General features: G+C 48.2%; 1 protein-coding gene across 7 annotated transcripts in view; it reads right to left on the reverse strand.

The window, feature by feature from the left end:
- The window catches only part of tcf4 (transcription factor 4), a 122,007-nt gene that overhangs the window by 45,523 nt on the left and 54,093 nt on the right, over positions 1–22,391 (reverse strand). For all 7 annotated transcript variants that reach the window (XM_084693323.1, XM_084693320.1, XM_084693321.1 and 4 more), the window contains 3 exons: positions 19,720–19,781; positions 8,730–8,859; positions 7,824–7,873 (listed from right to left, as the gene is read on the reverse strand). In XM_084693323.1, the coding sequence (XP_084549449.1) occupies positions 7,824–7,873; positions 8,730–8,859; positions 19,720–19,781 (242 nt within the window). The remainder of the gene's footprint in view (positions 1–7,823; positions 7,874–8,729; positions 8,860–19,719; positions 19,782–22,391) is intronic.

Below are 22,391 nucleotides of genomic sequence, written 5' to 3' on the forward strand. Positions count from 1 at the left end.
GAGAATGATTTAGAGGGAGACCCAGAGGGGTGGAGGGGCTCTTAAACCCCTTTTCCTTTCGAAAATTGTTCCGATAATTTCGGAAAATGTCGGGGTGTTCGAAACCTAGCGCTCCACGCCGAAACGTGGCCGAGGGTATGTCCAATTGTAATCTTCCACTGGCATTCATCAAGCCAGCCTGCAGATTCTGACAAACATTAAGCACAGTAAGGAGGCAATTATGTATGCATGATTTAATCTGCAACTAATTAATATGCAAATGTATTCATATGTTAGTTACTAAATTAAAAATGCAAAGCAGCCCTTATGGTGATTCTGTGATTTCCGCACAAACAGAACATTTGAAAATAAAAGGGGAAAAAAAGACGAAACGAAAACTTCCCACAAAGTTTAGGAGCTCTACTTGGACGACCTGTTGCACAGAAGTGCTATATAGTTCCTCACAGGAAACGTGATGCAGAGGTGGGTAAAGCGCAGAGATTGGGGGATTTGAATCATGTTGCTCTGACGAGAGCGTACGTGGGGGTCGGAGACCACAATGGGAGTCTGTGTAGGATAGGCTAATCTGACGCCGGGCATAAAAGGCGAGAGGATCTGGGTGCTGTATCAGATTCATTTCAGAATGGCTAAGATCCTAGCTTTGTTGTGAGCGCTCCTTCTCATTAGCACAAAGAGGAGACTGTCGAAGCGTTGCTGCCTACCTGCCTCTTCTCTCCCCCCCCCCCCCTTCTCTTCCCTCCTCTCCTCCCCCCCCCCCCTCCCTTCCCCTCCCCCCTTCTATCCTCTCCTTTCTTTCCAGGAATGAGATGTCATTTAAGGGAGGGAAGGGGGGGGGGGGGGGGGGGGGGTTGGGCTTCAATGGGGTTCAATGTTAACACAGGGGTTATGGGGTCAACAGAGATGGGGCCATACGGCTCCCTATTCTTTTGATCTGCAGCCCACACACACACACACACTTCCCCTTTCACTCGCCATCCCGGCACGCCCTTACTCCACAACACCCTTGTCCAGAGAAGGGTGATCAGGCTGGGGTAAGGCTAACGTCACGGCAGTCACATCAACTCCGAAATGATGTGTGTGGCACACCAACTTCCTTCCCAAATCTATTGAATCCCTCCTGCCCCCCCTCCCCCTCTCCTCTTCACCCACTATTCTGTTCTTCCCCCTCTCCTTCAACCCTCCTACCCTCTTCCTCAGTTCCTCCTCTGGCTTGGTCCAAACTTTGCACGGTGCCAGAGAGGAGGCTGGCTCCAACACACCCGGCAAATTGGAGGTTCTGGAAGCTCCCATTCCTCCTCTCTCTCTCTCTCTCTCTCTCTCTCTCTCTCTCTCTCTCCCTCTCTCTCCCTCTATCTCCTAGAGGGAGGGAACAGAGAGCGGCAGCAGGCTAACGCCACACTTTGACGGGCCCTTTCCCTGCCAGCTCCGCGCGGCAGAGCGCCCGCCCCGCTTTACCGACTTAACCTGTCCAATTCTGACCGGTGGCGCCGAGGAGAGAGAGGCCCCTTCCCTCTCCTCCCGCCGTCCTTCTCCCCTCCGAACCTCGGGGTAGGGAACCACCCTTCTGTTTGCCTGGTTGCTAAATTGTAACAGAAGGGTGACTGCTGGCGTGAGGGGATGTAGAGAATACGTCTAAATGATCCCACTTTTTCCCCGCTCCGACAGGTACAGTCAAAAATGGCTTAGTAAATACAGAGAAAAGCAGGCACGACTGGGAAAAGCCAGCCAAACGTTAAGCGGCGCTGATTCCATCGGTCCAGCGTTGGCCATAGTCGGTAAATATTCTTCAGGAACAGCTGCTTCTCCTGAGCTACCTGTCTGCCTGCCTGCCTGCCTGCCTGCCTGCCTGCCTGCCTGCCTGCCTGCCTGCCTGCCTGCCTGCCTGCCTGCCTGCCTGCACATCTGCCTACCTGTCTGTCTGCCTGTCTGCCTGCCTGTCGGCCTCCCTGCATGCCTGCCTGCCTGTCTGCAGAAGTCGTTCACTCTGAGGACTGCTGGCCGCACAGACACCTGGGGCTGCAGCTCGCTCCCTCCGTTCTGGATCGCCTGCCAGTACATCCTCACTGCAAGCAGCCCTAAAATAGGATGAGGAGCGAGGGGAAAAAAAGCGACAACAATGACAACTGGGACAGGGCTCGACATGTTTGAACGTTTTCTAGCACAAGAACAGCGAGAAGTATCCCGTCGAAAGCTAAGTTCCAGCGCTTGCGTTCTGCGGAGAGCAGTTTGAGCGCGGGCCACCGAAGCAGGCCACAGACACATGAAAAGGGTCATTCGAGACAAGGTTCCTCTCCATGTTTTAACTTCAGTAAACACCAAACCCCCCCCCCCCTCATCTCTCTCTATTCCACATCCACCACTTGGACACGACAGTGGGGCTATTGCATTCGAGTGTGTTCAACACATTAGCAAGAACTTAGGAGTCATTTCCTTAACGTATGGGGTGCGTCATGTGCGAGGCATTCCCTGGCGACATGAGGAATCCATCACGGAAGCAGCGTTTTCTGCCCCCGTTACCGCCGCCAAATATCTGGGAGCTGGAATGCGGGGAGCTTTTAGGCATCTGCACTGGGAGAGAGCGTTTCTGCTTTACAGGCGGCGGTCGCGCGCGCGCGAGACAAACGTTGCCTTTGTGGAGGACAGCAGCGAGCGGCCGCTCAACTGGTGCCTTGTAATGCAATTAGCCGGGCACCCCTCCACAAAATGGCCGCCGGGGCGAGCGGCGAGGGCGCGGTGAAAGCATGAGCGTGTGTGTGTGTGTGGGGGGGGGGGGGGTGGAAAGGCAAGGCAACAAACAAGCTGGAGGTGTAGCCGTCGGAGGGGGACGGAGAGAAGGCGACCGCAGCCCTCCTCACAGGTGTCCACTCTGGTGTGTCTACAGCAGCACGGCTGTGGAGAGGTAGAGTGGTTTGGAGGTGAGCAGGGGTCCATTCCTCTCCTCTCATCGCCGTTCCTCTCATCTCTCACCAGGTGTGGGCAATTGTGCGTCGCTCGCGCGTGTACGCGACAAAAACAAAACAGGGAAATTGCGAAATGGTGGAAAACTGGCGTTTTCCATCCCCAAACTGTTGACCTCGCTCGTGTTTTTGGAAGATTTTTTGAAGAGTAATGATCATTAAATGTAATTCATGTTTGATTACTATTTCATCATGAGTACGATTAAACAGTAAAATACTTAAAACAATTTGAAGTGGGTTCCACTTTGTTTTCACACGGTGAAGAAAAGGCTAACGTCATTTCACACAGAGGGCGATTTGTGTGGCGCTCATATTATTCTGTACCAGCGTGGCTGTTTCCAGTGGGAGAGGTCAAGCACGCACAGCTGTTTCTCACTCTTCTCAGCCTTCAGCAGAATCATGAGGTCATCCCATCCTCCATTCTCCAGGGCCAGAGTCTGGGATTTCTCCAGTCTGACTCTTTCCCCTCAAGTCAAATAAATAAGAAACCCTGACCATTGACAGGTAAAGCAAGTTGAAAATGACACGCCACTTGTTGGTAATCCTCCCCACATACACACACGCACAAAGTAAAAATATGTATATTTTTTTAATACAATAATAATATTATTATTTGTAGATATATGACTGAATTACTGGGGGGATAAAGTTTGCGGGACGATGAAGAGCGTGGATGGATTTGACATTCTTTCCCTTTTTCATATCTATCACTAAAGGTTAGAAAGAGAGGGGGGGAAGGAGAGGTAGTGAATGAGAGGGGTAAAGAGAAAGAGGGGAAAAGAACAAAGGAGAGAGAATGAATAATAGAGTAAGAGAGACAAAGACACGGAAAAAAAGAGAGAAAGAGATTGAAAGAGAGAGACAGAGAGTTACAGAAAGAGAGAAAGAGAATGAAAGAGAGCGAGAGAGAGAGAGAGAGAGAGAGAGAGAGGGGGGGGGTAAGGGAAATGTAATAGACACATGGGTTTCCAACTTAATTTCCGTTTGGATTTGGGGGGGTAAATCTGTTGCAATATACGCGGGTGATTAGCGACGTGTCAAAAGATCCCGACAGGCCCAGTGTTTCCCAGGCTGGAGGAGCGGGCGGATCAATGCTAATCGTCTCCTCAGCCCGGAGAGGGGCTTTTGGGCCCTCACAGCACGATCCATAGGACTTAGGCCACGGGGGTCCGTGCGCGGCCTGAGCCTGTGTCACTCTGTGCATGGCTGTGTCTACCTGCTCTGTGCCCCCCCCCCCCCCCCCGACAGTAGGGCCACAGCCCCCCCCTCCTCCTCCCTGGTGCGATGCCAGCTATGGGCCCGCTCCCTGTCGCTCCCCCCCCCGTCACCCTGACAACACCACCTGAACCGCTCTCTCTCTGTCTCTTCTCTCTCGACCCGTTTCTTTTCATCATTGCACCCGTTCGTTCACGGTACCGGTCTCCGTTTCAGCTCAAGGATTTCGAAAAGCAGGTGTTTTTATTCGCCAATCATTTCCAGAAGGTTAAGAATGTTTTTAAGGATGGTTGTTTAGTATTTTTTTCCTTTTTTTTGCGTGTTGCTTTTTGCTCCGACCCCCCCCCCCCCCTTTCACCATTTGTCTGTCTTCAGTACGGTCGCGGTTACTCTAGGAGCCCAGCTGGACTAGCAAACAATTAAGTTTACTAGATGACTGGGGACGTGGGCTATGGCAAGTGTGAGGGAATTGCAGGCAGTGTCGACTCAAGGCTCTATTGTCTGAAAATGTCATTGCGCGACATATGCTAACACGGTAACTGAAACCACAAGAGCACAGTTAAAGGACAGTAAACCACCCAGGCCACATAAAACCTGCAGCGGCCATGCCTCCTTCAAATGCATAAACTAGCAATTTGTCTTCCTAATTAAAATAATGGAGAAAAAATACACAAAAAAACATGGTTATTCCATAACCAACCCAGCAGGAAAAAATATGCTTTATGCTTTACTTTATTTATTGCACACCAATGAGACCATAACCGTTTGAATGTCCCTGTGCTGGGGTATGAAACACTCATAAAAACACAACTGGACTTGAACTTAAGTCATTTTGTGACATTCTGTCCCAGTTAGACTAATCAAAGCACAATAACTCCTTCATCAAAAGCAGTCAAATGATACTCCTTCCTTTTAAAATGCCTACTCATTACCTTGAATTAATGTTACAAACATTAACAGAAAAATGAATTAAGGCCTAGCTGTGGGCACATATAAGTGGAAAAGCGGATGCGATATTGAAACATTCTGTCCAAATAACAGCTGATTAAATAATAATGTGTCAGTGCAAACGATAATGAACAGATATAGAAATAAGCCATGAGAAAAGAACAAAACCATGTGTTCTATACTAGGTGCTACATGCTATAATGTCCCAAACATCCGCACCTGACTAACGTACTCATCAGACAAAAGCCGGTGGCAGTGGAAGCAAGAAGCTGGGCGGGGGGGGTAGTACCGAAACAAGCCTGTAGGGGGCAGAATAGCTCGTGGAACAGCTTCCCGGCACTCATGAGGGATTACCTCCCTATTGTGCCTTCTGCTAGACCTAACTTAATTTAATTAACGCTGTCGACTTTAAACAAAATCAGATATGAACTCGGAAGAACAGAAATAGTCAGTGCAGATGATACAGAGGGCCTGACTGAAACTCTCACCATGGCAAATGTGAATCCAATTGGTTAGATATTTGCCAGTGGACCCTGGAAGATAACTGACATTCACTGCATCCATAATATAAGGTGTTCACTTGTACTACACAAAATCCAATCACCACAAGTTATCAATATTGTGTGTAGACCCACAGTCATGGTCTAATCCGTCATACATGTAGGCCTACATGTTAGAAATGCAATGAGGTGGTCCTCAATACCAATATCTTCCGTTTATTTTTTGTCTGTGCAACAACTGTTAAATAAGATTAAAATCCAATTGTTATCAATTCAGTAAGAAAATGTATGAATTGCTAGTGTCATTCAGAATAACATTCTATTACTGACAAACAAAAGAAAAGAAGACACTATGGACACTAATTACACACTACGGATACAAAAATGTATATCCATATTTTTTTTTTAAGCAGACTCAAAAATGTCAGATGTCAATTTGGAACTAGAAGGCAAAAGTAAAGCATGGCATCATCTTTCTAATGTGAGCTGATTTTCAATTGATTAGCACATCACGCTCAGGTCTCTCTCAAGTGACGAGGTAATTGTTCTCTAAGAAAATCAACTTCAAAAACACATTTTGGAACATAATAAACACTTGAGGGGAATGGAGAGGGGGGGGAGAAAAACAACATTTATTAAAGGCATAGATTATAATTTAGAACAATAAATAAATGAAAGCTAGAACTAGTTGCAGGTGTTGACTATGTTTGAGAGATGGAAATATTGGCAGGTGTCGAACGTCCCTTACATGTGTCTAATTTTGTCAATTTTGAATGGCCTACCAAGTTCTGTGATCGATGCTGTGAGCCATGCAGATTTCTAAAGACAGATTATTTCAATACTGCCAACATATGCGGCTTTCACAGCTTGCAGTCCAATTTAACAGTATTATATTTGAGAATTTCATCAAATCAACCGATGAAATAAATGTATATTTAATTTGAAAACTGCCCCGTGTTATTTGTAATGAGAAATGTATGTCTTAAATTGACTTTTTAATATGAAAACAGATGGAAGTATAATATAGACCTAATTCAACACACTAAAAGGAGGATTGTAAAAAAAAAAGAAAATGTGCAAAATGTGTACAAAACTGTACATTGGTTTTACAAAATTCATTAATGAATAGAATACATTTTAAACATAAAACACTTCATTTTTAGTGAGCATTATCTATCACAAGCTTTTATCAACCTGCATTGATTGCTTAAGGTAAAATGTATTCAGCTGAAAACTCAAAGTTTGTTATATTTCTTGAACCATGTGAGCGGTATGATATTAACTGCCAGGTGCGAAAAATAAACGTCACAAATGCCAAAAACAATTCAAGAAAATGTTCTCGACAAATACAAGAGTCCCAGAGAAAACAAGCGTGTGACAGCTTAAAAGCGCATTTTCGGAGTCCAGGCCTTTTCATGCTAAATCCAGGCCAACATTACATACAAGAACAAAAATGTCAACAGTCAAATAAGTCTTCGGTCGGCTGGAAGACACGGAACACCTGCCACAGACACTCCCACACAGTCTCTCACGCCTTCGTTTCCCAATCAAACCTCTGACCTATTTACCTGACGACCCAATTTAAAAACCACACGCATCGCAATTGGGAGAGGAAGTATCTTATCACATCCATTGACACACAACACAAAAGATTGCCGAGGGGAAGAAAAAAAAACACTGGTTTTCCTCTGTGTCTTTGGAAGGTTTTCTCCCTCCTCTTATTCTCACCAGTGAGGGAAACCAAGGACAATACAGCAGTAGCCTACTCTGGTTCAGTCTCCCACAGAGCTTAGAGACTGCAGCATAGACTGCCTTGGCGAGCCATACATTCTAGCATCATTAACTTCCAATTAACTAGTTAAGCCCCGGCAAGAGCCACCCTCGCCACACAATGTCCTCTCGCAGACGTCGCTTCTCAAAAGCAAGCAGTCTCTGCTCCTCTCAAGTCACTAAAACAACAGCCCCATAGTATGTCTTAAGTCCGTGGACGAAGAGGTAACATGTGGAGCGCAGTGGAAAATGTAATGGAGGAAAATGGAGTTCACCGCGTCATACTGTACATAGCATAATACCAGGATGACACATCCTACCTGGTTAGGATAAAACAATCCTCTTCAGAGGATTCCAAATAAAAAATAATTGAGCACAAATATCTCCAACGATATTAGTCTTGGTTCAACATTAAAAAGAGCATATCACTTACTGAAGAAGGTAAACCTGGAGGAACTTTCCGGACTTTCTTTGTCTGGACCTCTGAAAATCAAAAAGAAAATGACAATCAAACAAACAAATAAGGACCTTTCAGAAAAAGTATTCATCTGTTTCTCGCGACAAGTCGGACAAATAAATGGCAAATGGAAACCACAAAACCAAAATGAAAGAACAGCTTTATAGTGGGTCTGTCAAAAGAGAACAAGAGGCATTAATGTGTTTTCCTTTCAGGGTTCGAACCAAGGAGAAAGGCTTCATTCTCTTATGGAAGAAATGGAAGGTGAGACTAGTTGATAGAAATGAAAGGGATTGGAAATTGGCCCAGAGAATATACCAACTCTCAAGGTTACCACGACAAGGCCTGATGACAATTGTCAACGTATTCACCTCGCTTCTTCTTTTTACAATTTCGTTTCAGCGACATGATAGAGGCCTTGGGTTTAGAATGAAGAAGAAAAAAAAATATCACCAGTCTAAACAGACGGTATTTGGTTGGAATCTAAAGGTTGTCTGCCATTCATTTGTCCCCATTTATTAAAAATGAAAAAGGTATTAACAAAGGTCTCAGTGTCAATTTGTAGGGCATTTTCTGTGATGCTTGAATAAAGTTGGATATGATTAATCCGATTCATGTTGGCTTTTATTAAATTTGCAACAAAAAAAAAATCGCAAGTGACTGATATCAATTGTGACGGAGGGAATTCTCCGGAATCAGGAGTCTACCGTGCGGCAGGGAGTGCAACGACTCACTTCTATCATCCACACGTTCCCCTCAAGCACTCGACCTACGACGCCCATAGGGTCTGCTCCGATGATGAGAGGGCCGTGTGTATTTGACTGGCTGGCGGGTGGCAGGAGGAGGATAGAGAGACAGGGAAGGGCTATAGGGAGAGCTCACCCATAGGGTCCATGTGCAGGGTTCTCCGTCGTGGATTGCTGCTGTAGTGCTGGTAGTACTGGGCGCCTGGCTTGGTGGGGGATGTTGCCCCAGGGCTTCCCATCCCCATCTCCCCCCCCAGCATGCTGGGCTAGAAACACACACACACACACACACACACACAGGGCAGACACACGGTCAGAAGGACTTGATCAATGCAGCCTATTTCAAGTATCGCTGGTTGCTCTACAATGCCGTCCCATGTGCTTTCCGAGCAACAGTGGATAGTTCCGGAGGAAAGGATGTTCAGAAATCTTAAGGGCTGTGCGGTGGACATGTAAGACAAATGTTGAAAAAAAAAACAAGAATTCTGTACAGGTAAGGTAACAGTGTCAGTTTGCCATCTGTGATCATTTCGAAAATCCACCTAAATCAAGGAGAATTCCCATTAGACATGTAAAAACACAAAAGACAGGTGTTGGTATAATAGGACGCTGAAAAATAACACATTCCCACATGTCAGATATTAATAAATAACAATGTAATAGAATCCACGTGAAAGACATAGAATATGCAGGTTTAATTGACAACAAAATAACAAATCTGTAATGACTATTGAGTCTGTTTTGAATACATTTTACTTTCGCCTTAGCAGAAAAGAAAACCATTTAGTTGGAATTCAAAACCAATGTTGAAATCACAAAAGTAAAAATGCCTAATTACCTCAACGAGAACAGTGTAATAGTGTCCATATCAAGAGGTCCAGAAACTGTCGCAGACGCTAACTTCTGTGGGGGAGTTGGGACTACTGCCTAGAGTTTGCAGTGAGAGGAGACTAAACTCAAGGAGCCATATCTCCTGCTTAAACTTTGCCTGCCTAACATTGTCCTCTTAATTGAGTTAAATTATTCAGTAACAACAAGTGCGTGAAGGTTCGTCAACTTCGATGCCAGAGACGAGGGACAACAAAAAAAAACAATTACTAACAGCAGTGTCCTGCTGGGAAGTGTCTGAGAGGAGGAGAGTCGCAAAATGACACGCAGGAAAATCCCCCCAAAAACGTTATCGATACCTCGAGTTACCTTCCGCGGGAACCAATTAATGTAGTTGATAAAGTACAGAAAAAGTGTTTGCCCTAATCTGAATTCCAATCACTGAGCCTCTCACAACAGACTTAGTAATGCTTCACTAGAACCCCATTCACATGCAAAACAGCCTAAATAGGCCAATTACAAGGCTGCTCCCAACTCCCCGTTAACCCACGGAGAGCTGAGAGGATCTCAGGGCCTTTCGCCTGCTTAAAACAAAAGGACCCTTGTCTTCAAAAAGTCAGTCATAACCACTCCCACCCCCCAACCCTGTGCTCTGTTGTATTTAAGAAGAGCATTTGGGTGGGGAGGGTGCACAGGGTTGGGGCGAGTTCCCACTAAAACAAAAGTGGCGCATTGTCTCCCACGGGTACTTTCTCAAGGCCCGCCGTCACCCGGGCAACTTGGCCGGCGACGGGATTCTCATGCCCGCTCCTCTCCCGCCGCCCAATTTTCCAGAGCTGACGAGCTGAGCCCAGCTGGCAGCCAGCGCCGATATTAACAAAGATAAATGACCAGGCACCTGAACACCACCAGCAGCCTCCCCGTGAAGAATTAAGACTCCAGTCTTGGCATTCCTAACAGAGAGAAGGTATGGCTACTTGGGCACCAAATGATGATTACCAAAAGGAGGAGACATTAAGGTAAATTGCAATAAATGCCATTGGAAGAAAGAAAAAAAAAAGAGAAAATAACATTAAAAAGCACTAACGAAAACAGGCAACGTGTCTCCTGATGCCAGTAGTCATGTCATCAGGCTGCGAATGACATGCCAAACCCAAACAGGAAGTGAGATGGCAGACCAGAGTCAGCTGGAGGCTGGGCCCCTAGAGAATGGAACAAAGTTCCCAGAAGCCCTCTGGGATTTAGCCATAGGGGAGAAAGGTAGGTGGGCAAACCTACTGCTCGAGAGGATCAACCCAAGCTGAGTGTTTGAGTGCGTGCGTGCGTGTGTGCAGATAGACGAATATAAGCACTTTAACCAAGGTGAGAATACACGCCTACTCACACTCATGTAGCCACATAGGCTATCAAGCTAGCTGTTTGGCTATCCAGTTAGCTGTTTGGCTATCCAGTTAGCTGTTTGGCTATCCAGCTAGCTTTTTGGCTATTCAGTTAGCTGTTTGGCTATCCAGCTAGCTGTTTGGCTATCCAGCTAGCTTTTTGGCTATCCAGCGGCACATCTTAGACAGTGTGGTCGCCTCCACCCACCTCCACGCCTCTTCCCTCTCTTGCCTAACCACCACCACCCCCCCCCCCCCCCTCTGGAGGTTGGGGGGAAATTGATGGCATCTGAGCATTCTCTGTAGTCACGCGAGGGGTGGGGGGGCGGGAGGTCGGGGTAGCAGGGGCAGGCAGACTTGAGGCCGGAGAGGGGGCGGAGAGAGAGAGAAGGAGGTTGGAGGAGGGGGGGCCGAGGTTGGGCGGGTGGCGGGCGAAGGGGGGGAGATGCAGGAAGGAGTCATTAATTATGAGGAAGTGCTGGCGAAGCACGGCGCACCTGTACGCTGGCTCCAGCTGACTCACACACCAGCCTGCCGACGAGAAAGCACACGCACGCACGCACAAACACACATGCTGCACGCAGTCCGGCTATCCAGAGGGAGGGAGAGAGGGAGAGGGGAGACAGACAGAGAGGGGGGAGGCAGCGAGGGAAAGAGAGGCAGAGAGGGGAGAGAAAAAGAGAGAGAGAGCATGAGAGAGAGAGAGAGAGAGAACATGAGAGAGAGAGAGAACATGAGAGAGAGAGAGAACATGAGAGAAAGAGAGAGAGAGAGAGGGGGGGGGGGGGGGAGACAGACAGAGAGGGGGGAGGCAGCGAGGGAAAGAGAGGCAGAGAGAAGAGAGAAAAAGAGAGAGAGAGAACATGAGAGAGAAAGAGCTTGAGAGAGAGAGCATGAGAGAGAGAGACGCCCCGGGCTCTGCTCCCTAACTCAAACCAGCAGCAGCAGAAGCAGCGGCAGCAGCTCGGGCACACAGAGAGCAGGGCCACTCAGCTCACAGAGGAACACGGCGGACACTCCTCCTGCCTCAAGCAACCCAAGCCGCTCTACGCAGAGCACTGTCCAGGCCCGGCCCAGCCGCCGGACCAGGCGTCCCTCGCCCCCACACACACGGAGCACGCCGTGGAAGGTTGAGCGGGCGGGGTGCTAGGACCATGTGTCGAGTCACGGGACAGGGGCGGGTGCTGTTGTCGGTAGACTGACCGGCGTAGCAGGAAACACCTGGCTGGACAGCGGACGTCACAAAGCAGACAGGCTCCCCCATGGACCCCAACCAGTTCTGTGGTACGGCTATGGTTGGCATGGCTGGAATGGCTTTGGCCCACTTGACACACATGCAAATCCACACTCGCACGCGCACCTACACACACACACACGCAGCAGCAAGGGAGTGCCCTCTCTCTCTCTTTCTCTCTCTCTCTCTCTCTCTCTCTCTCTCTCTCTCTCTCTCTCTCTCTCTCTCGAGTGGCTGTTCCCCCTCCCCTCTGGCGCGTGTGGTGGTGGAGCCGCGCGCCATCCGAAAGCAGTTCGGCGCGTTTCGCCTTAATTAGCTAGCACGCTCGGCTTGACAAATAAATAGCAATCATTTAAGAACACTTAAAAAAGAATCAGACAGAACATTACACTTCGCCGTGTCTGTCGACTTCTGCAACCAATTAAGCAAGCCAGGCTCCGGCACAAGACTGCTATATGTATCCCAGATTTTCCTAGAGGGGAGAGAGAGAGACAGGCAGAGAGAGAGAGAGAGACAGAGAGAGAGAGACAGAGAGAGAGAGAGAGAGAGAGAGAGAGAGAGAGAGAGAGAGAGAGAGAGAGAGAGAGAGAGAGAGAGAGAGAGAGAGAGAGAGAGTGAGAGAGAGAGAGAGAGAGAGAGAGAGAGAGAGAGAGAGAGAGAGAGAGACAGACAGACAGACAGACAGACAGACACCCACCATTCAGCCAGCCAGCCCGCCAGCCACAGCTGTGTACAGTTTGGAATCCAGGCTGTTGAGGCCACGCAATCAAATGTGACAGTGTGTGAGACGCGCCTGTAGAGCACACATCTCTCATTATCCCCCCGAGAGGAGCTAGGGTACTGCAGAGGCCGAGCACGGCCTTCAGTCTAAGAATGGAGTCAGGACCCTGACTTCAAAACCGTGACCCGAGCTTCCCATACAGAGGTGTACTATTCGGGACACACATGCTGGGAATGTGTGGAAAAACAAATGACAGAATGACAATTCGAGAGAGGAGGCAATGCAAAACACACACAGGCACACAGCCCCCCCCCCCCCCCCCCCGCACACACACACACCAGAAGCCATGGCAGCGCATCAGGAATGTTCTAGTGCCGGAGCGAGTCCTCTTCAGAGGAGTAGGCGGGGGTGACAGCTCCACAACGTGGGCCTCAGAGTCTACCCACTCCCCCCCCCCCCCCCCCCCCCCCACCCTGACAGCTCAGTTCTGTTCCCCATCCACAAACAGCTGTTCCCCACTGCACAAAGACAACCCGCTGTTTGATGTGGCAACATCAGAGGAGGAAAGGGTTAACGCCGGGCCGGGCTGCGGGGGGGGGAGAGAGGGGGGGGGGGCGGGCCGCTTCTCACTCATCTCCGTGGGGCCTGACCCGACGCACGCGCTCCGACGCCACCCCCCCCCCCCCCCCCCCCCGCCACCCCTTCCATCATCTGCCCTGCGAGGCCCAGTCCCACCAGAGGACAGTCTGAGGTGTGTGTGTGTGTGAGGGGTGCGTGTGGTCCTGTGCCGAATATGACACGACTTCGTCAAACTCGGAACGAAAGACTTGCTTACTGGATAACACACGCGCACACACAGACAGACAGACAGACGCAAACAGTCAGCCTGTCATACCAGCAGGCACAATCGGACATATTGAGTCAGACAGGCCCATTTACATGTAAACACACAAGAGGCAGGCAAAATCCGACACACACACACACACACACACACAACCCGATACACTAAAACAGGCACATAGAGCGACACCGTATAAATGACTCCAACTCTTGTTTTTTTTTGTTGGGGGGGGGGGGGGGGGCAGCGAATGCTTCGATCAATAATAATAAAAAAAACGAATCTGCCTATTGGTGCTGGCAGATGTGTCTACATTATGCCCGAGTGGGATTCTCGGGGGAGGGAACACAGTGGATCTTCAAACTGAAAAACAGCTGTTGGAGAAGGAAACATCATACCACACACACGTTCCTGAAGCAGAATAATAACAAGCATGTAGAGAGGAGAGGAGCTGTCCAAGGCCAGCTGGCCGACATTGAGGCTTGACGCCGGCTTGGACCCCTGGACGTCACAACTGGCGGACTGGACGATCGGGGGGGAAATCGGAACTTCCACGACGACTGGGAGCTTCCGGGGAGGGGGAGCGAGCGTCGGGTGCGAAAAGAGGGGACGTTCCGGGCCTCCGACGTCAAACCATCGCTCCCGACGAGAGGGCCTCGCGGGCTGCGGGTCGGGGGAACGTGTGCGATGAGTGTGGGAGTGCGGGGTGCGTTTGTGGCATGCGCCAAGGTCTAAGTGCGAGTGGGCGGTTGCATGTGGACGCGATGCGTGTGTGTGTGTGTGTGTGAGGGCGAGTGTGTGTGAGTGTGTGGACGGCGGGGGGTCCTTGCTGACGGCGCCTCCACAGCGTCGCCCGGGCCCGAGAGAGGAAGAAGCACAGACGACCAAGACGAAAGGTGACGGAGGCTGTTCCCTGTTCCGCCCTCACGCCAACCTCCCACTCCTGCTCTCTCTCTCTCTCTCTCTCTCTCTCTCTCTCTCTCTCTCTCTCTCTCCCCCGCCCCCTCCACCAACACCGCCGCCACCTCTCATCACCGCCAGCGAGCAGTCACACGGCGACCTGTCCCAGAATCCTTTGCTCGGAGGTCACCGTTAACCCCCCGCCCCTGTCAGCCCTCCTGACGGCCCCCGGCGCCACTGTCACCCCCCCTTTCCAACGAACACGCCGGTTATCACCTGCCAAAACCGCTGCGTCGCTCGTCACCGCGGCAACACTCGGGTGAAACCGCGCGATAGCGTACGGTTGGTAAAAGCAGACATTCTGAAGCAGAGGATCTCACTGCACAGTGCACAGATTCTTGGTATATGCCACCCTTGACGGGCTGTCACTACGCAAACTCACAGGACAAGCACGCACGCACACACACACAATTCACAGCCGATGAATAGAACTTGTCCCGAAGCTTGGTTTACACGACCATATGTGATACCATACCATCCGAGACCGGCAAAAGCTACGAGTGTTCATTAACGAATGCCTCCCCAGCTGACGCTCTAACTGTAGTACGTGCGACTGCGAGTGTGGGAGCCGCGCGTGTGATGTGGCGTGTGCGACGCGTCTACCACCAGCGAAAGCTGGAGCCTGTCTCAAACAGGAAGCCGGGCGGGATGTGCGTTCAGAGAACAGCAGGTGAAAGAGGAAGTGAGGCCTGCAGGCGGTGTGTTCCGCGGCGCTCGCAGGGTCCCACCTCGTTTCGCACGTTCCAGGCGTCTTTTTTGCGGTTGTGCTCTTGACAACAGGCAATTAACGCTCTGACACGCCACAGAAGACAAAAGATGCACTTAAAAAATTTACAAAAAACACTCATATAGAAGGTGATGGCTACATTTATAGTGTACATTTTGCCCTTTTGTGCTCATCGCTTGCCAGTCCTTTACTCGGGACAAGGTACCAAAATCTACAAATATAGTCTGAACTATATGAAAAAAAACTTTGATATCATTCAGACAAAATGTACAAAATGTATAAAACCTCGGTTTGAATCTCTTTCTCAAGGGAGACCTGGACAAGAAAGGCAGCAGAACAGTATTCAAAAGCTACATCTACTCACAATTCACAGTGCATACATGAAAACGTCTTCCAACACATATACACCGCTAAATAATCCGGCCAATGGGAAAACAGCAACCCTCGTCCTTCAGGAGGAACCAGGAAGTCCCTAAGTGGTCCTAGCAGGGCCTCACCGCAGAGTCTTTTGTAAGGTCTACCATAATGTGTAGGCCTACGCCAAAATGCTATATTCTAATGAATACAAATCAGTGCCTAAACATGAATATATAATGTTTTAGGCTTGAACTAAATGTATACATAGCCTGGCTCAATTGACAACCGATTCTATAAAGCGGCAGGGAATCTGGCCAATGGCAGAGGGGAAGACTTCCTCTTGACAGACACTCAATTTTCGGCTCTCTCAGCCAAGTGGGCCTGCATTTCCTCCTTGCACCTTATTGGCCGGGGCCCGCAACCAATGAGAATGGCTTGGCACCGCTGCAAGGAGAGTGGAGGACGGGCAGGGCGCTAGGAAAATGCCTCGCCTGTCCCTGCAGTCCTTCGCCTCGACCCACTGTCTTTCTTAGGAACCATATCCCAGGCAGAGGGCTCCCCCATACAGGAACTGAAGGCCTTCTAGTGTAGTGTGTGTGTGTGTGTGTGTGTGTGTGTGTGTGGAGGGGGGGTGATGTCAGGGGGCGGGTTGTGAGTGTGTGTGTATTGGGAGGAGGGGGGGTACAGTCACTGGCCTGCACACTGTCAAATCTCTCCCCCCCACCCCTCAAATGTTTCAACTATTACTACTTTGTAGTAAGACATCTCATTGTTGACTCATGGTCAGAAAGCCATGTTAAAACGCTGGCTGTTGCTATGTGCTTCTCCCTAGTTACACCATGTGGGAAGGAGCGGAGCACCGGCACAAACCAACAAAAGCCCCAAATCTACACATCCAACGTCAGCAATGAATCCACGATTGGCTGTTTAGTGTCAGCTGTTTGACGTCGGAGGAAATATCGATTGGAAGGCCGCGGATGTATTGATTCATGAAATGGTGAAGATGTCTAATTCAAAGCTCCTTGTTTCATTCATAAAGGACCACTCAAGGCCCTCCATAAGCAAGCTAGCAGGGACATGCCAAGCAAGACCACAAAAGAAAGGGGCCCACCAACAACCGCTGAAAAGCAGGACTGAGACTTCCCACAAACTTCTAGAAGGAAGCGACCAACTTCAGCTCTCTCTAGTCCTCCAGCACTCTGTCGACAAACGCTGTCGACAAACGCTCATACCAGCGCTGACGTTTCATTGAGGATATAGTATTTACTTTCCAAACAGATTTGCTTGCATGACTTTGATAGGACTGGGAAATCAACTGACTTGTAATAAGGTAAGAACTGCTGGACACACCAGATTTTGCAGGATAGAATAGCTTTGTGTACTTTTTTAACACTACCTCATCTTTGGAGAGTAAAGTATAGAACTTCATTTTGAATTTGGGTATTTCAGGATTTAGGCTGAAAGATATGGCAAAGTTTTGTTTGGTTATTTTGGCATGTTTCCTTGGAAGGAGTAATGGGAAGCAGTAAGAATTCTGAATCACAAACATATTCCACAGAGCTTTGATTCACCAATCTGCTGCTGATGTATTTCCTCCACTGCTCTCTAACCTTGCAAATGGAATCGCACCAACATTCGTAAAATCCAACTCTCCATAATCATTCTCCCAAACCTAAACATTTCCCTATTGGGAAAACCAAACTCGATGCAACCAAAAAAAACACAAAACAAAATTATGTTTCGTCCTTTTACGACTCAATCCAGATACCTAAACGCTGTTTGCCGTCGAGGAAGAACATTGGTGTTGGTGCGAGAGAACACACCACACCGGGAACGGCCAACGTTTCCTGCGCCGCTCTTCCACTTGGCTGCGATGTGAGTTAAGGCTGTGAGTGAGCGTCTCTCCGTTCCAGCCGGCATACTTTACATACCAGTCTGGCATCCAGCCCCCCCCCTCCCCCCCTCCCCCCCTCTCCCCCCCCCCCCACCCCCTTTCCGCCGCGCACTTTAATAGGTAAATGCTAGCTCTAAGCTTCCCCCTCGCCTCACTGTCAGGGTCCAAAAAGGGAGCCCTCAGCAGTTTCAGGGAGGAGAGTCGGAACGCTGTGTGTGTGTGTGTGTGTGTGTGTGTGGGGGGGGGGGGGGGGTGGTGGTGGAGGGGGGTGGAGGGGGGTGAAGGCTTTGCTCCACCAAATGACTACAAGTGCTGCCTCAGCTTGAGCCGAAGACCACAACTGATTTCTGGAGCGATAATAGAAATGTCGGCATGCTTTGATCTGGAGAGGGGTGTGTGTGTGTGTGTGTGTGTGTGGGGGGGGGGGATCGTGTATATACACCCTCACCCCCCCCCCCCCCCACACACACACACACGCAACCACACTCTCAGCCCCAATACACACACACACACACGCAACCACACTCTCAGCCCCAATACACACCCGTAATACCATCACAGTGGGTGTATATCTTTTTCTGCTTATGCAGACGGTTGTTCCCGCTGGTTGGCTGGGCTCAGGAGGCAGCCAGGACGCGTTGGAGAACGCGTCCGGCGATAAATCAGAGCGGATTGATGCCGCTGTTGAGTCATCAGGGCCCAGAAACACAGAAGAGGGCCTATTAACCATTGTCAACGCTTGTAAAAACTGAGGTAAAAATGATCATGCTAAACAAACACAGTCAACAATAGTTTGCCATTAAGATGTAAATTAGCAGATGGGGCCATATAGCCGATAAGGCTTTTCACAAAGCAATAATATTGCGTCAACTTGAGACTTGTGAGTTAGGGATTGCTGTCGGAGTTTCTGAAAGCATATGACCCTGCACATGAATGCATGAGGCTATGTTAACTATGGTAGTAAACGAGAATGTGATCTTTTTCCGATTTGAATATCTGAAGGGGTTGCGGCACTGTGAACTCTGATTCAGTTAGAAACAACTAGAGATACTGGCCTCGATTTTTTTTTTTTTTTACATCTGAATACCGTCTATCCCACCATGTCTTTCACAATGTCTCCGAGCAACAAAGACAAGACAAAGGGGACTCCCATAGATCATGCTTTCAACCAGACTGATTTGCTCGCCGTCAACAGTCCAACGTTGCCCTTCTCTCTTCCTACCCAATGAATGCAACCTTCCTGCGACTGGCACACTTGGCATACGTCCCGGCTGAAAGACCACGACAGCCATGTCCAGAATGGGGTTTTGTGTCCATGGCAACATGGCAGCGGTTTGGTGTGCGGATCAATGGGACATGGGCACGACATGGGACAGTCAGTGACGCCCACGGTGGCCCTGTTCCAATGCATGAAACAGTAACAGTTGTAAAAAAAAAGAAAAAAGAAGAAAATTGGCACACCCTTAGGACTAAAAGCAGATTTTCAAACAGTACTGGTAAACGTTAACACAGTGGGAACACGTTCATATTTCTTGTATTGGGATCATTTAAAAAGTAGAACTCTATAACAGACCACTGTTGCAAAACCACGGCATCACGCTGAGCTAAAGCACCACAGTTGGCAGCGCTATCACTAGTTTAAACGTCTCAGCGCTTCAAAAAAAACACACCCTTTGTCTATCCATACCCTATTATTTCAAAGACTTGCAAGAATACATGTAAATATGACATTGTTCCCTTAAAGTACGGTATAAAAAATTCATAAAATGTTTCGATGGTACATAGAAAAACAAAACACACCAGTAAGATCTCTTAATTATCACAGAATAAATGCAAATCCAGTTTCACTGGTGATGAGATCAATGTGCTTTTTTGCACAGTAACCAAGACACATTTGAGATGCTGATTACTTAGAAAACCACCTGTTGTTATGGGCAGTAGCTAGGAAAAGAAACAAACGCTAACTTGAGACAGAATATTTAAAGAGATTTTTTTTCTCCATCATAGTCCCAACTAAACTACCCTTAAATACGGTGAACAGAAACAAAACCGACTGTATCGCATCACAAAGCGAGCTGATATTGGAATTTGCCAATTTGCTTCCAAAGCTGTAGCCGTCACGCACACTGTACTGCACAAGTCAGTGTTGTGTTCGTATCTATACAGTATATATGGATATTTCCTTTACCTGGTGGCAGCCGTGTGGGGTAGAGTCTCTCCCATAAGAGTAGGATCCTCTCTCTGTTTTACCTGGAGAACAAAAAGAGAGAAAACCGTTAACAATATAATCACTGTCTTACTGTGGTTAAAAAGGTCATTAGTACGACCTTGAACAACATGCAGTGGGGGGAGGGGGGGGGCAAGCATTCGGCTTCAAGGAGAAGCCCTCTCAGACTGATATCATGTCATGATTCCTGTAACATCTTCCCGAGGACAGTATGACAATTTTAGGATCCCAAACATCTCTGTTTGCTGGGGGTGTAAGGAATGCCACGATTCCGTACCAGCTCTGTACCAGTGGCATTCCTTTCCAAAGCACTCGCTATAGAACCAAACAAACATCAGGGACCTCACAGATCCACACATGCCACAAACCCATTCATGTGAACTACCCTTTCATTCGTCAATTTTAAGAAAGTACCTCAACTAATCATGGCAATCAATTCAGTATGATAGGTAAGGAGCATATGCTGTATTTTTGTCTTTTTAAAGAAATGAATGAGGGGTTTAACGGATTATTTCATTCAGATTTGATTGTTCCTCGAGGTTTATGTGGTTTGAACTCAGCCTGGTAGCAAATGCAGCAAATGCCTAAAACATATCTTAGGTTTACAGCGGAACACAGCGTGGATTATCGAGCCCACTGACCCCACTGAGGACATTTCGACAGTAAATGGGGTGTGTGTGAATGGGAGCGAGGGAGAGGGAGCTCTTCCGGACGCAACAAAGACCCGTAATCTGGCGCTCGTGGACCTGTGCGGTACCGTGGATGGCTGAATGGCTGCTCAGCGGTCCTAAGCTCTGCAGGACCGCTGCCAGCTGCCTTACCTCGCGCTCGCACAAAGACGCCCACGTCCGAGAAACTCGGAGACGCACACACACAAAATGCACAACGCGTGGACGTAGGAAGACAGGTGCGTGCGCACACGTTGCGCAAGGGGGCTTTTTTGTTCACTTACGAGGCCGTAGGAAAACGTTTAGTTGGCTAAGTGATGGCAAATCTCCCTGAATCCAACATTTGAGCTCACAAATACATAGGAAAGTACAATACGATGTGAATACAGCAACAATGTTTACATCTATAATCTTGCCTTAGCGGCAAAGCTCAAAGTCCTTGCGCAGAGGAGGATCTGTTGACCTTTTCAACCCCTGCACTTCAAAGCAACCGAGAGCAGGAGTAGTACATCAACAACAACCCTCAACCCTTGGTATTTGAATTTATTTGTAAGAGTACCAACGGATTTAAGGATTGGACCAGGAAACAGGCGGGTTCCAAAGGGTCAGACTGGAGTTCATGACCCCGACCACATTCTGGAAACTGTGTCCCATATTGTATCTGGCGCACACTAACTAAAATGGAGCACAGAATCTGTGCATCTCAAGCATGACAAATTGCTAAATGTATTCTTAGTAGATTAAATAACATTTATGAATGGTCTTAAAAATATATATTTAAACGAAAATAAATCCACTATTTCCATATTTGTTAACCTTGAAAAGGGGAGATGCGTATCTTAGAGTAATTCTTATGAATGAAAGCCTTTGATTTATTTATTTGATCATTTAAATTGAAAACGTTCAATGCAATATCACAATGAGGTTTCACAATGATGTCACGTTTGAACATAAACTGATTTTCATCACTAACAATAAGTCACACTGAAAAAAACAACCCAAATCCTTCTGTTTAAAACGACTTATATGTCAAATGTCTTGACTCGGATAACCACATATCGCAAGTGAACGCCATCCGCAATTTCGCCATCGCGTTGTCTTCGATATCCAGTGAACGTGTCACACACCGGGAAGGGAATGATCCCGCTTACTAGACATGCGAGAGGTTTCCAGACTCGCCGTCAGTCTTGTCAGGCGTACTCACTGAGTGTTGTCAGTACGCCCTCGTCAGATGTGTCAGTATGAACCCTTCCTCTGCCCGCCGAGGGACCCACACAGAGACACCAGCCCAGATGACACACCACGGAGGCCGGGAGGCCTTGCTACAGTAAGCCGTCAGTATCTGACGGACGCGAAGAACGCGTTGGAAGCAAACTGAGGGGAACGGTGACAGTTGTCCAACAATTGGCTACCTAACTGTCAGTCCGGCTCCAAAATGGTTTGTTTGCTTTGTCCGAGAGGACAGTGTTTGTGCGAAACTGGAGGAGAAAATCTCTATCCCAGACAATGCCGTTCATATTAAGCGACACAAAGACGGCATGTCATACAAGGATAGGAGGGATTCGCATTAAGGACAATCATTTCAGAGTGATGTTGCTTGACAGGCAATTCTTTTTTGAAAATTAGTTGGCAAATGGTCGTTCTTCCCCCCCCCCTCTATCTCTCTCTCTCTCTCTCTCTCTCTCTCTCTCTCTCTCGCTCTCTACCCAACAGGAAGAAAAACATTGAATGCTTCCTACCTGAGAGAACTTTCCCGCGCTTTAATCCCATTAACAGTTTGATCTGCCTGTCATCCTGTGATCCCCTAAAGGGTCCTGGTCTCTGAAGCAGGATTGTATTAGATTTATGAGGTCCCAAAACTTACTTAAATGAGACATTGGTATACAGTATAGTTTAGTAAAGAAAGGTAATTCATTCATTTAAATATTAAACTGAAAGTTGTTATTTTAAAATAATAAAACACAA

Source organism: Hypomesus nipponensis, chromosome 27 (genome assembly GCF_054491055.1).
Source record: "Hypomesus nipponensis isolate SF chromosome 27, ASM5449105v1, whole genome shotgun sequence".
In the NCBI taxonomy this organism is placed as follows: Eukaryota; Metazoa; Chordata; class Actinopteri; order Osmeriformes; family Osmeridae; genus Hypomesus; species Hypomesus nipponensis.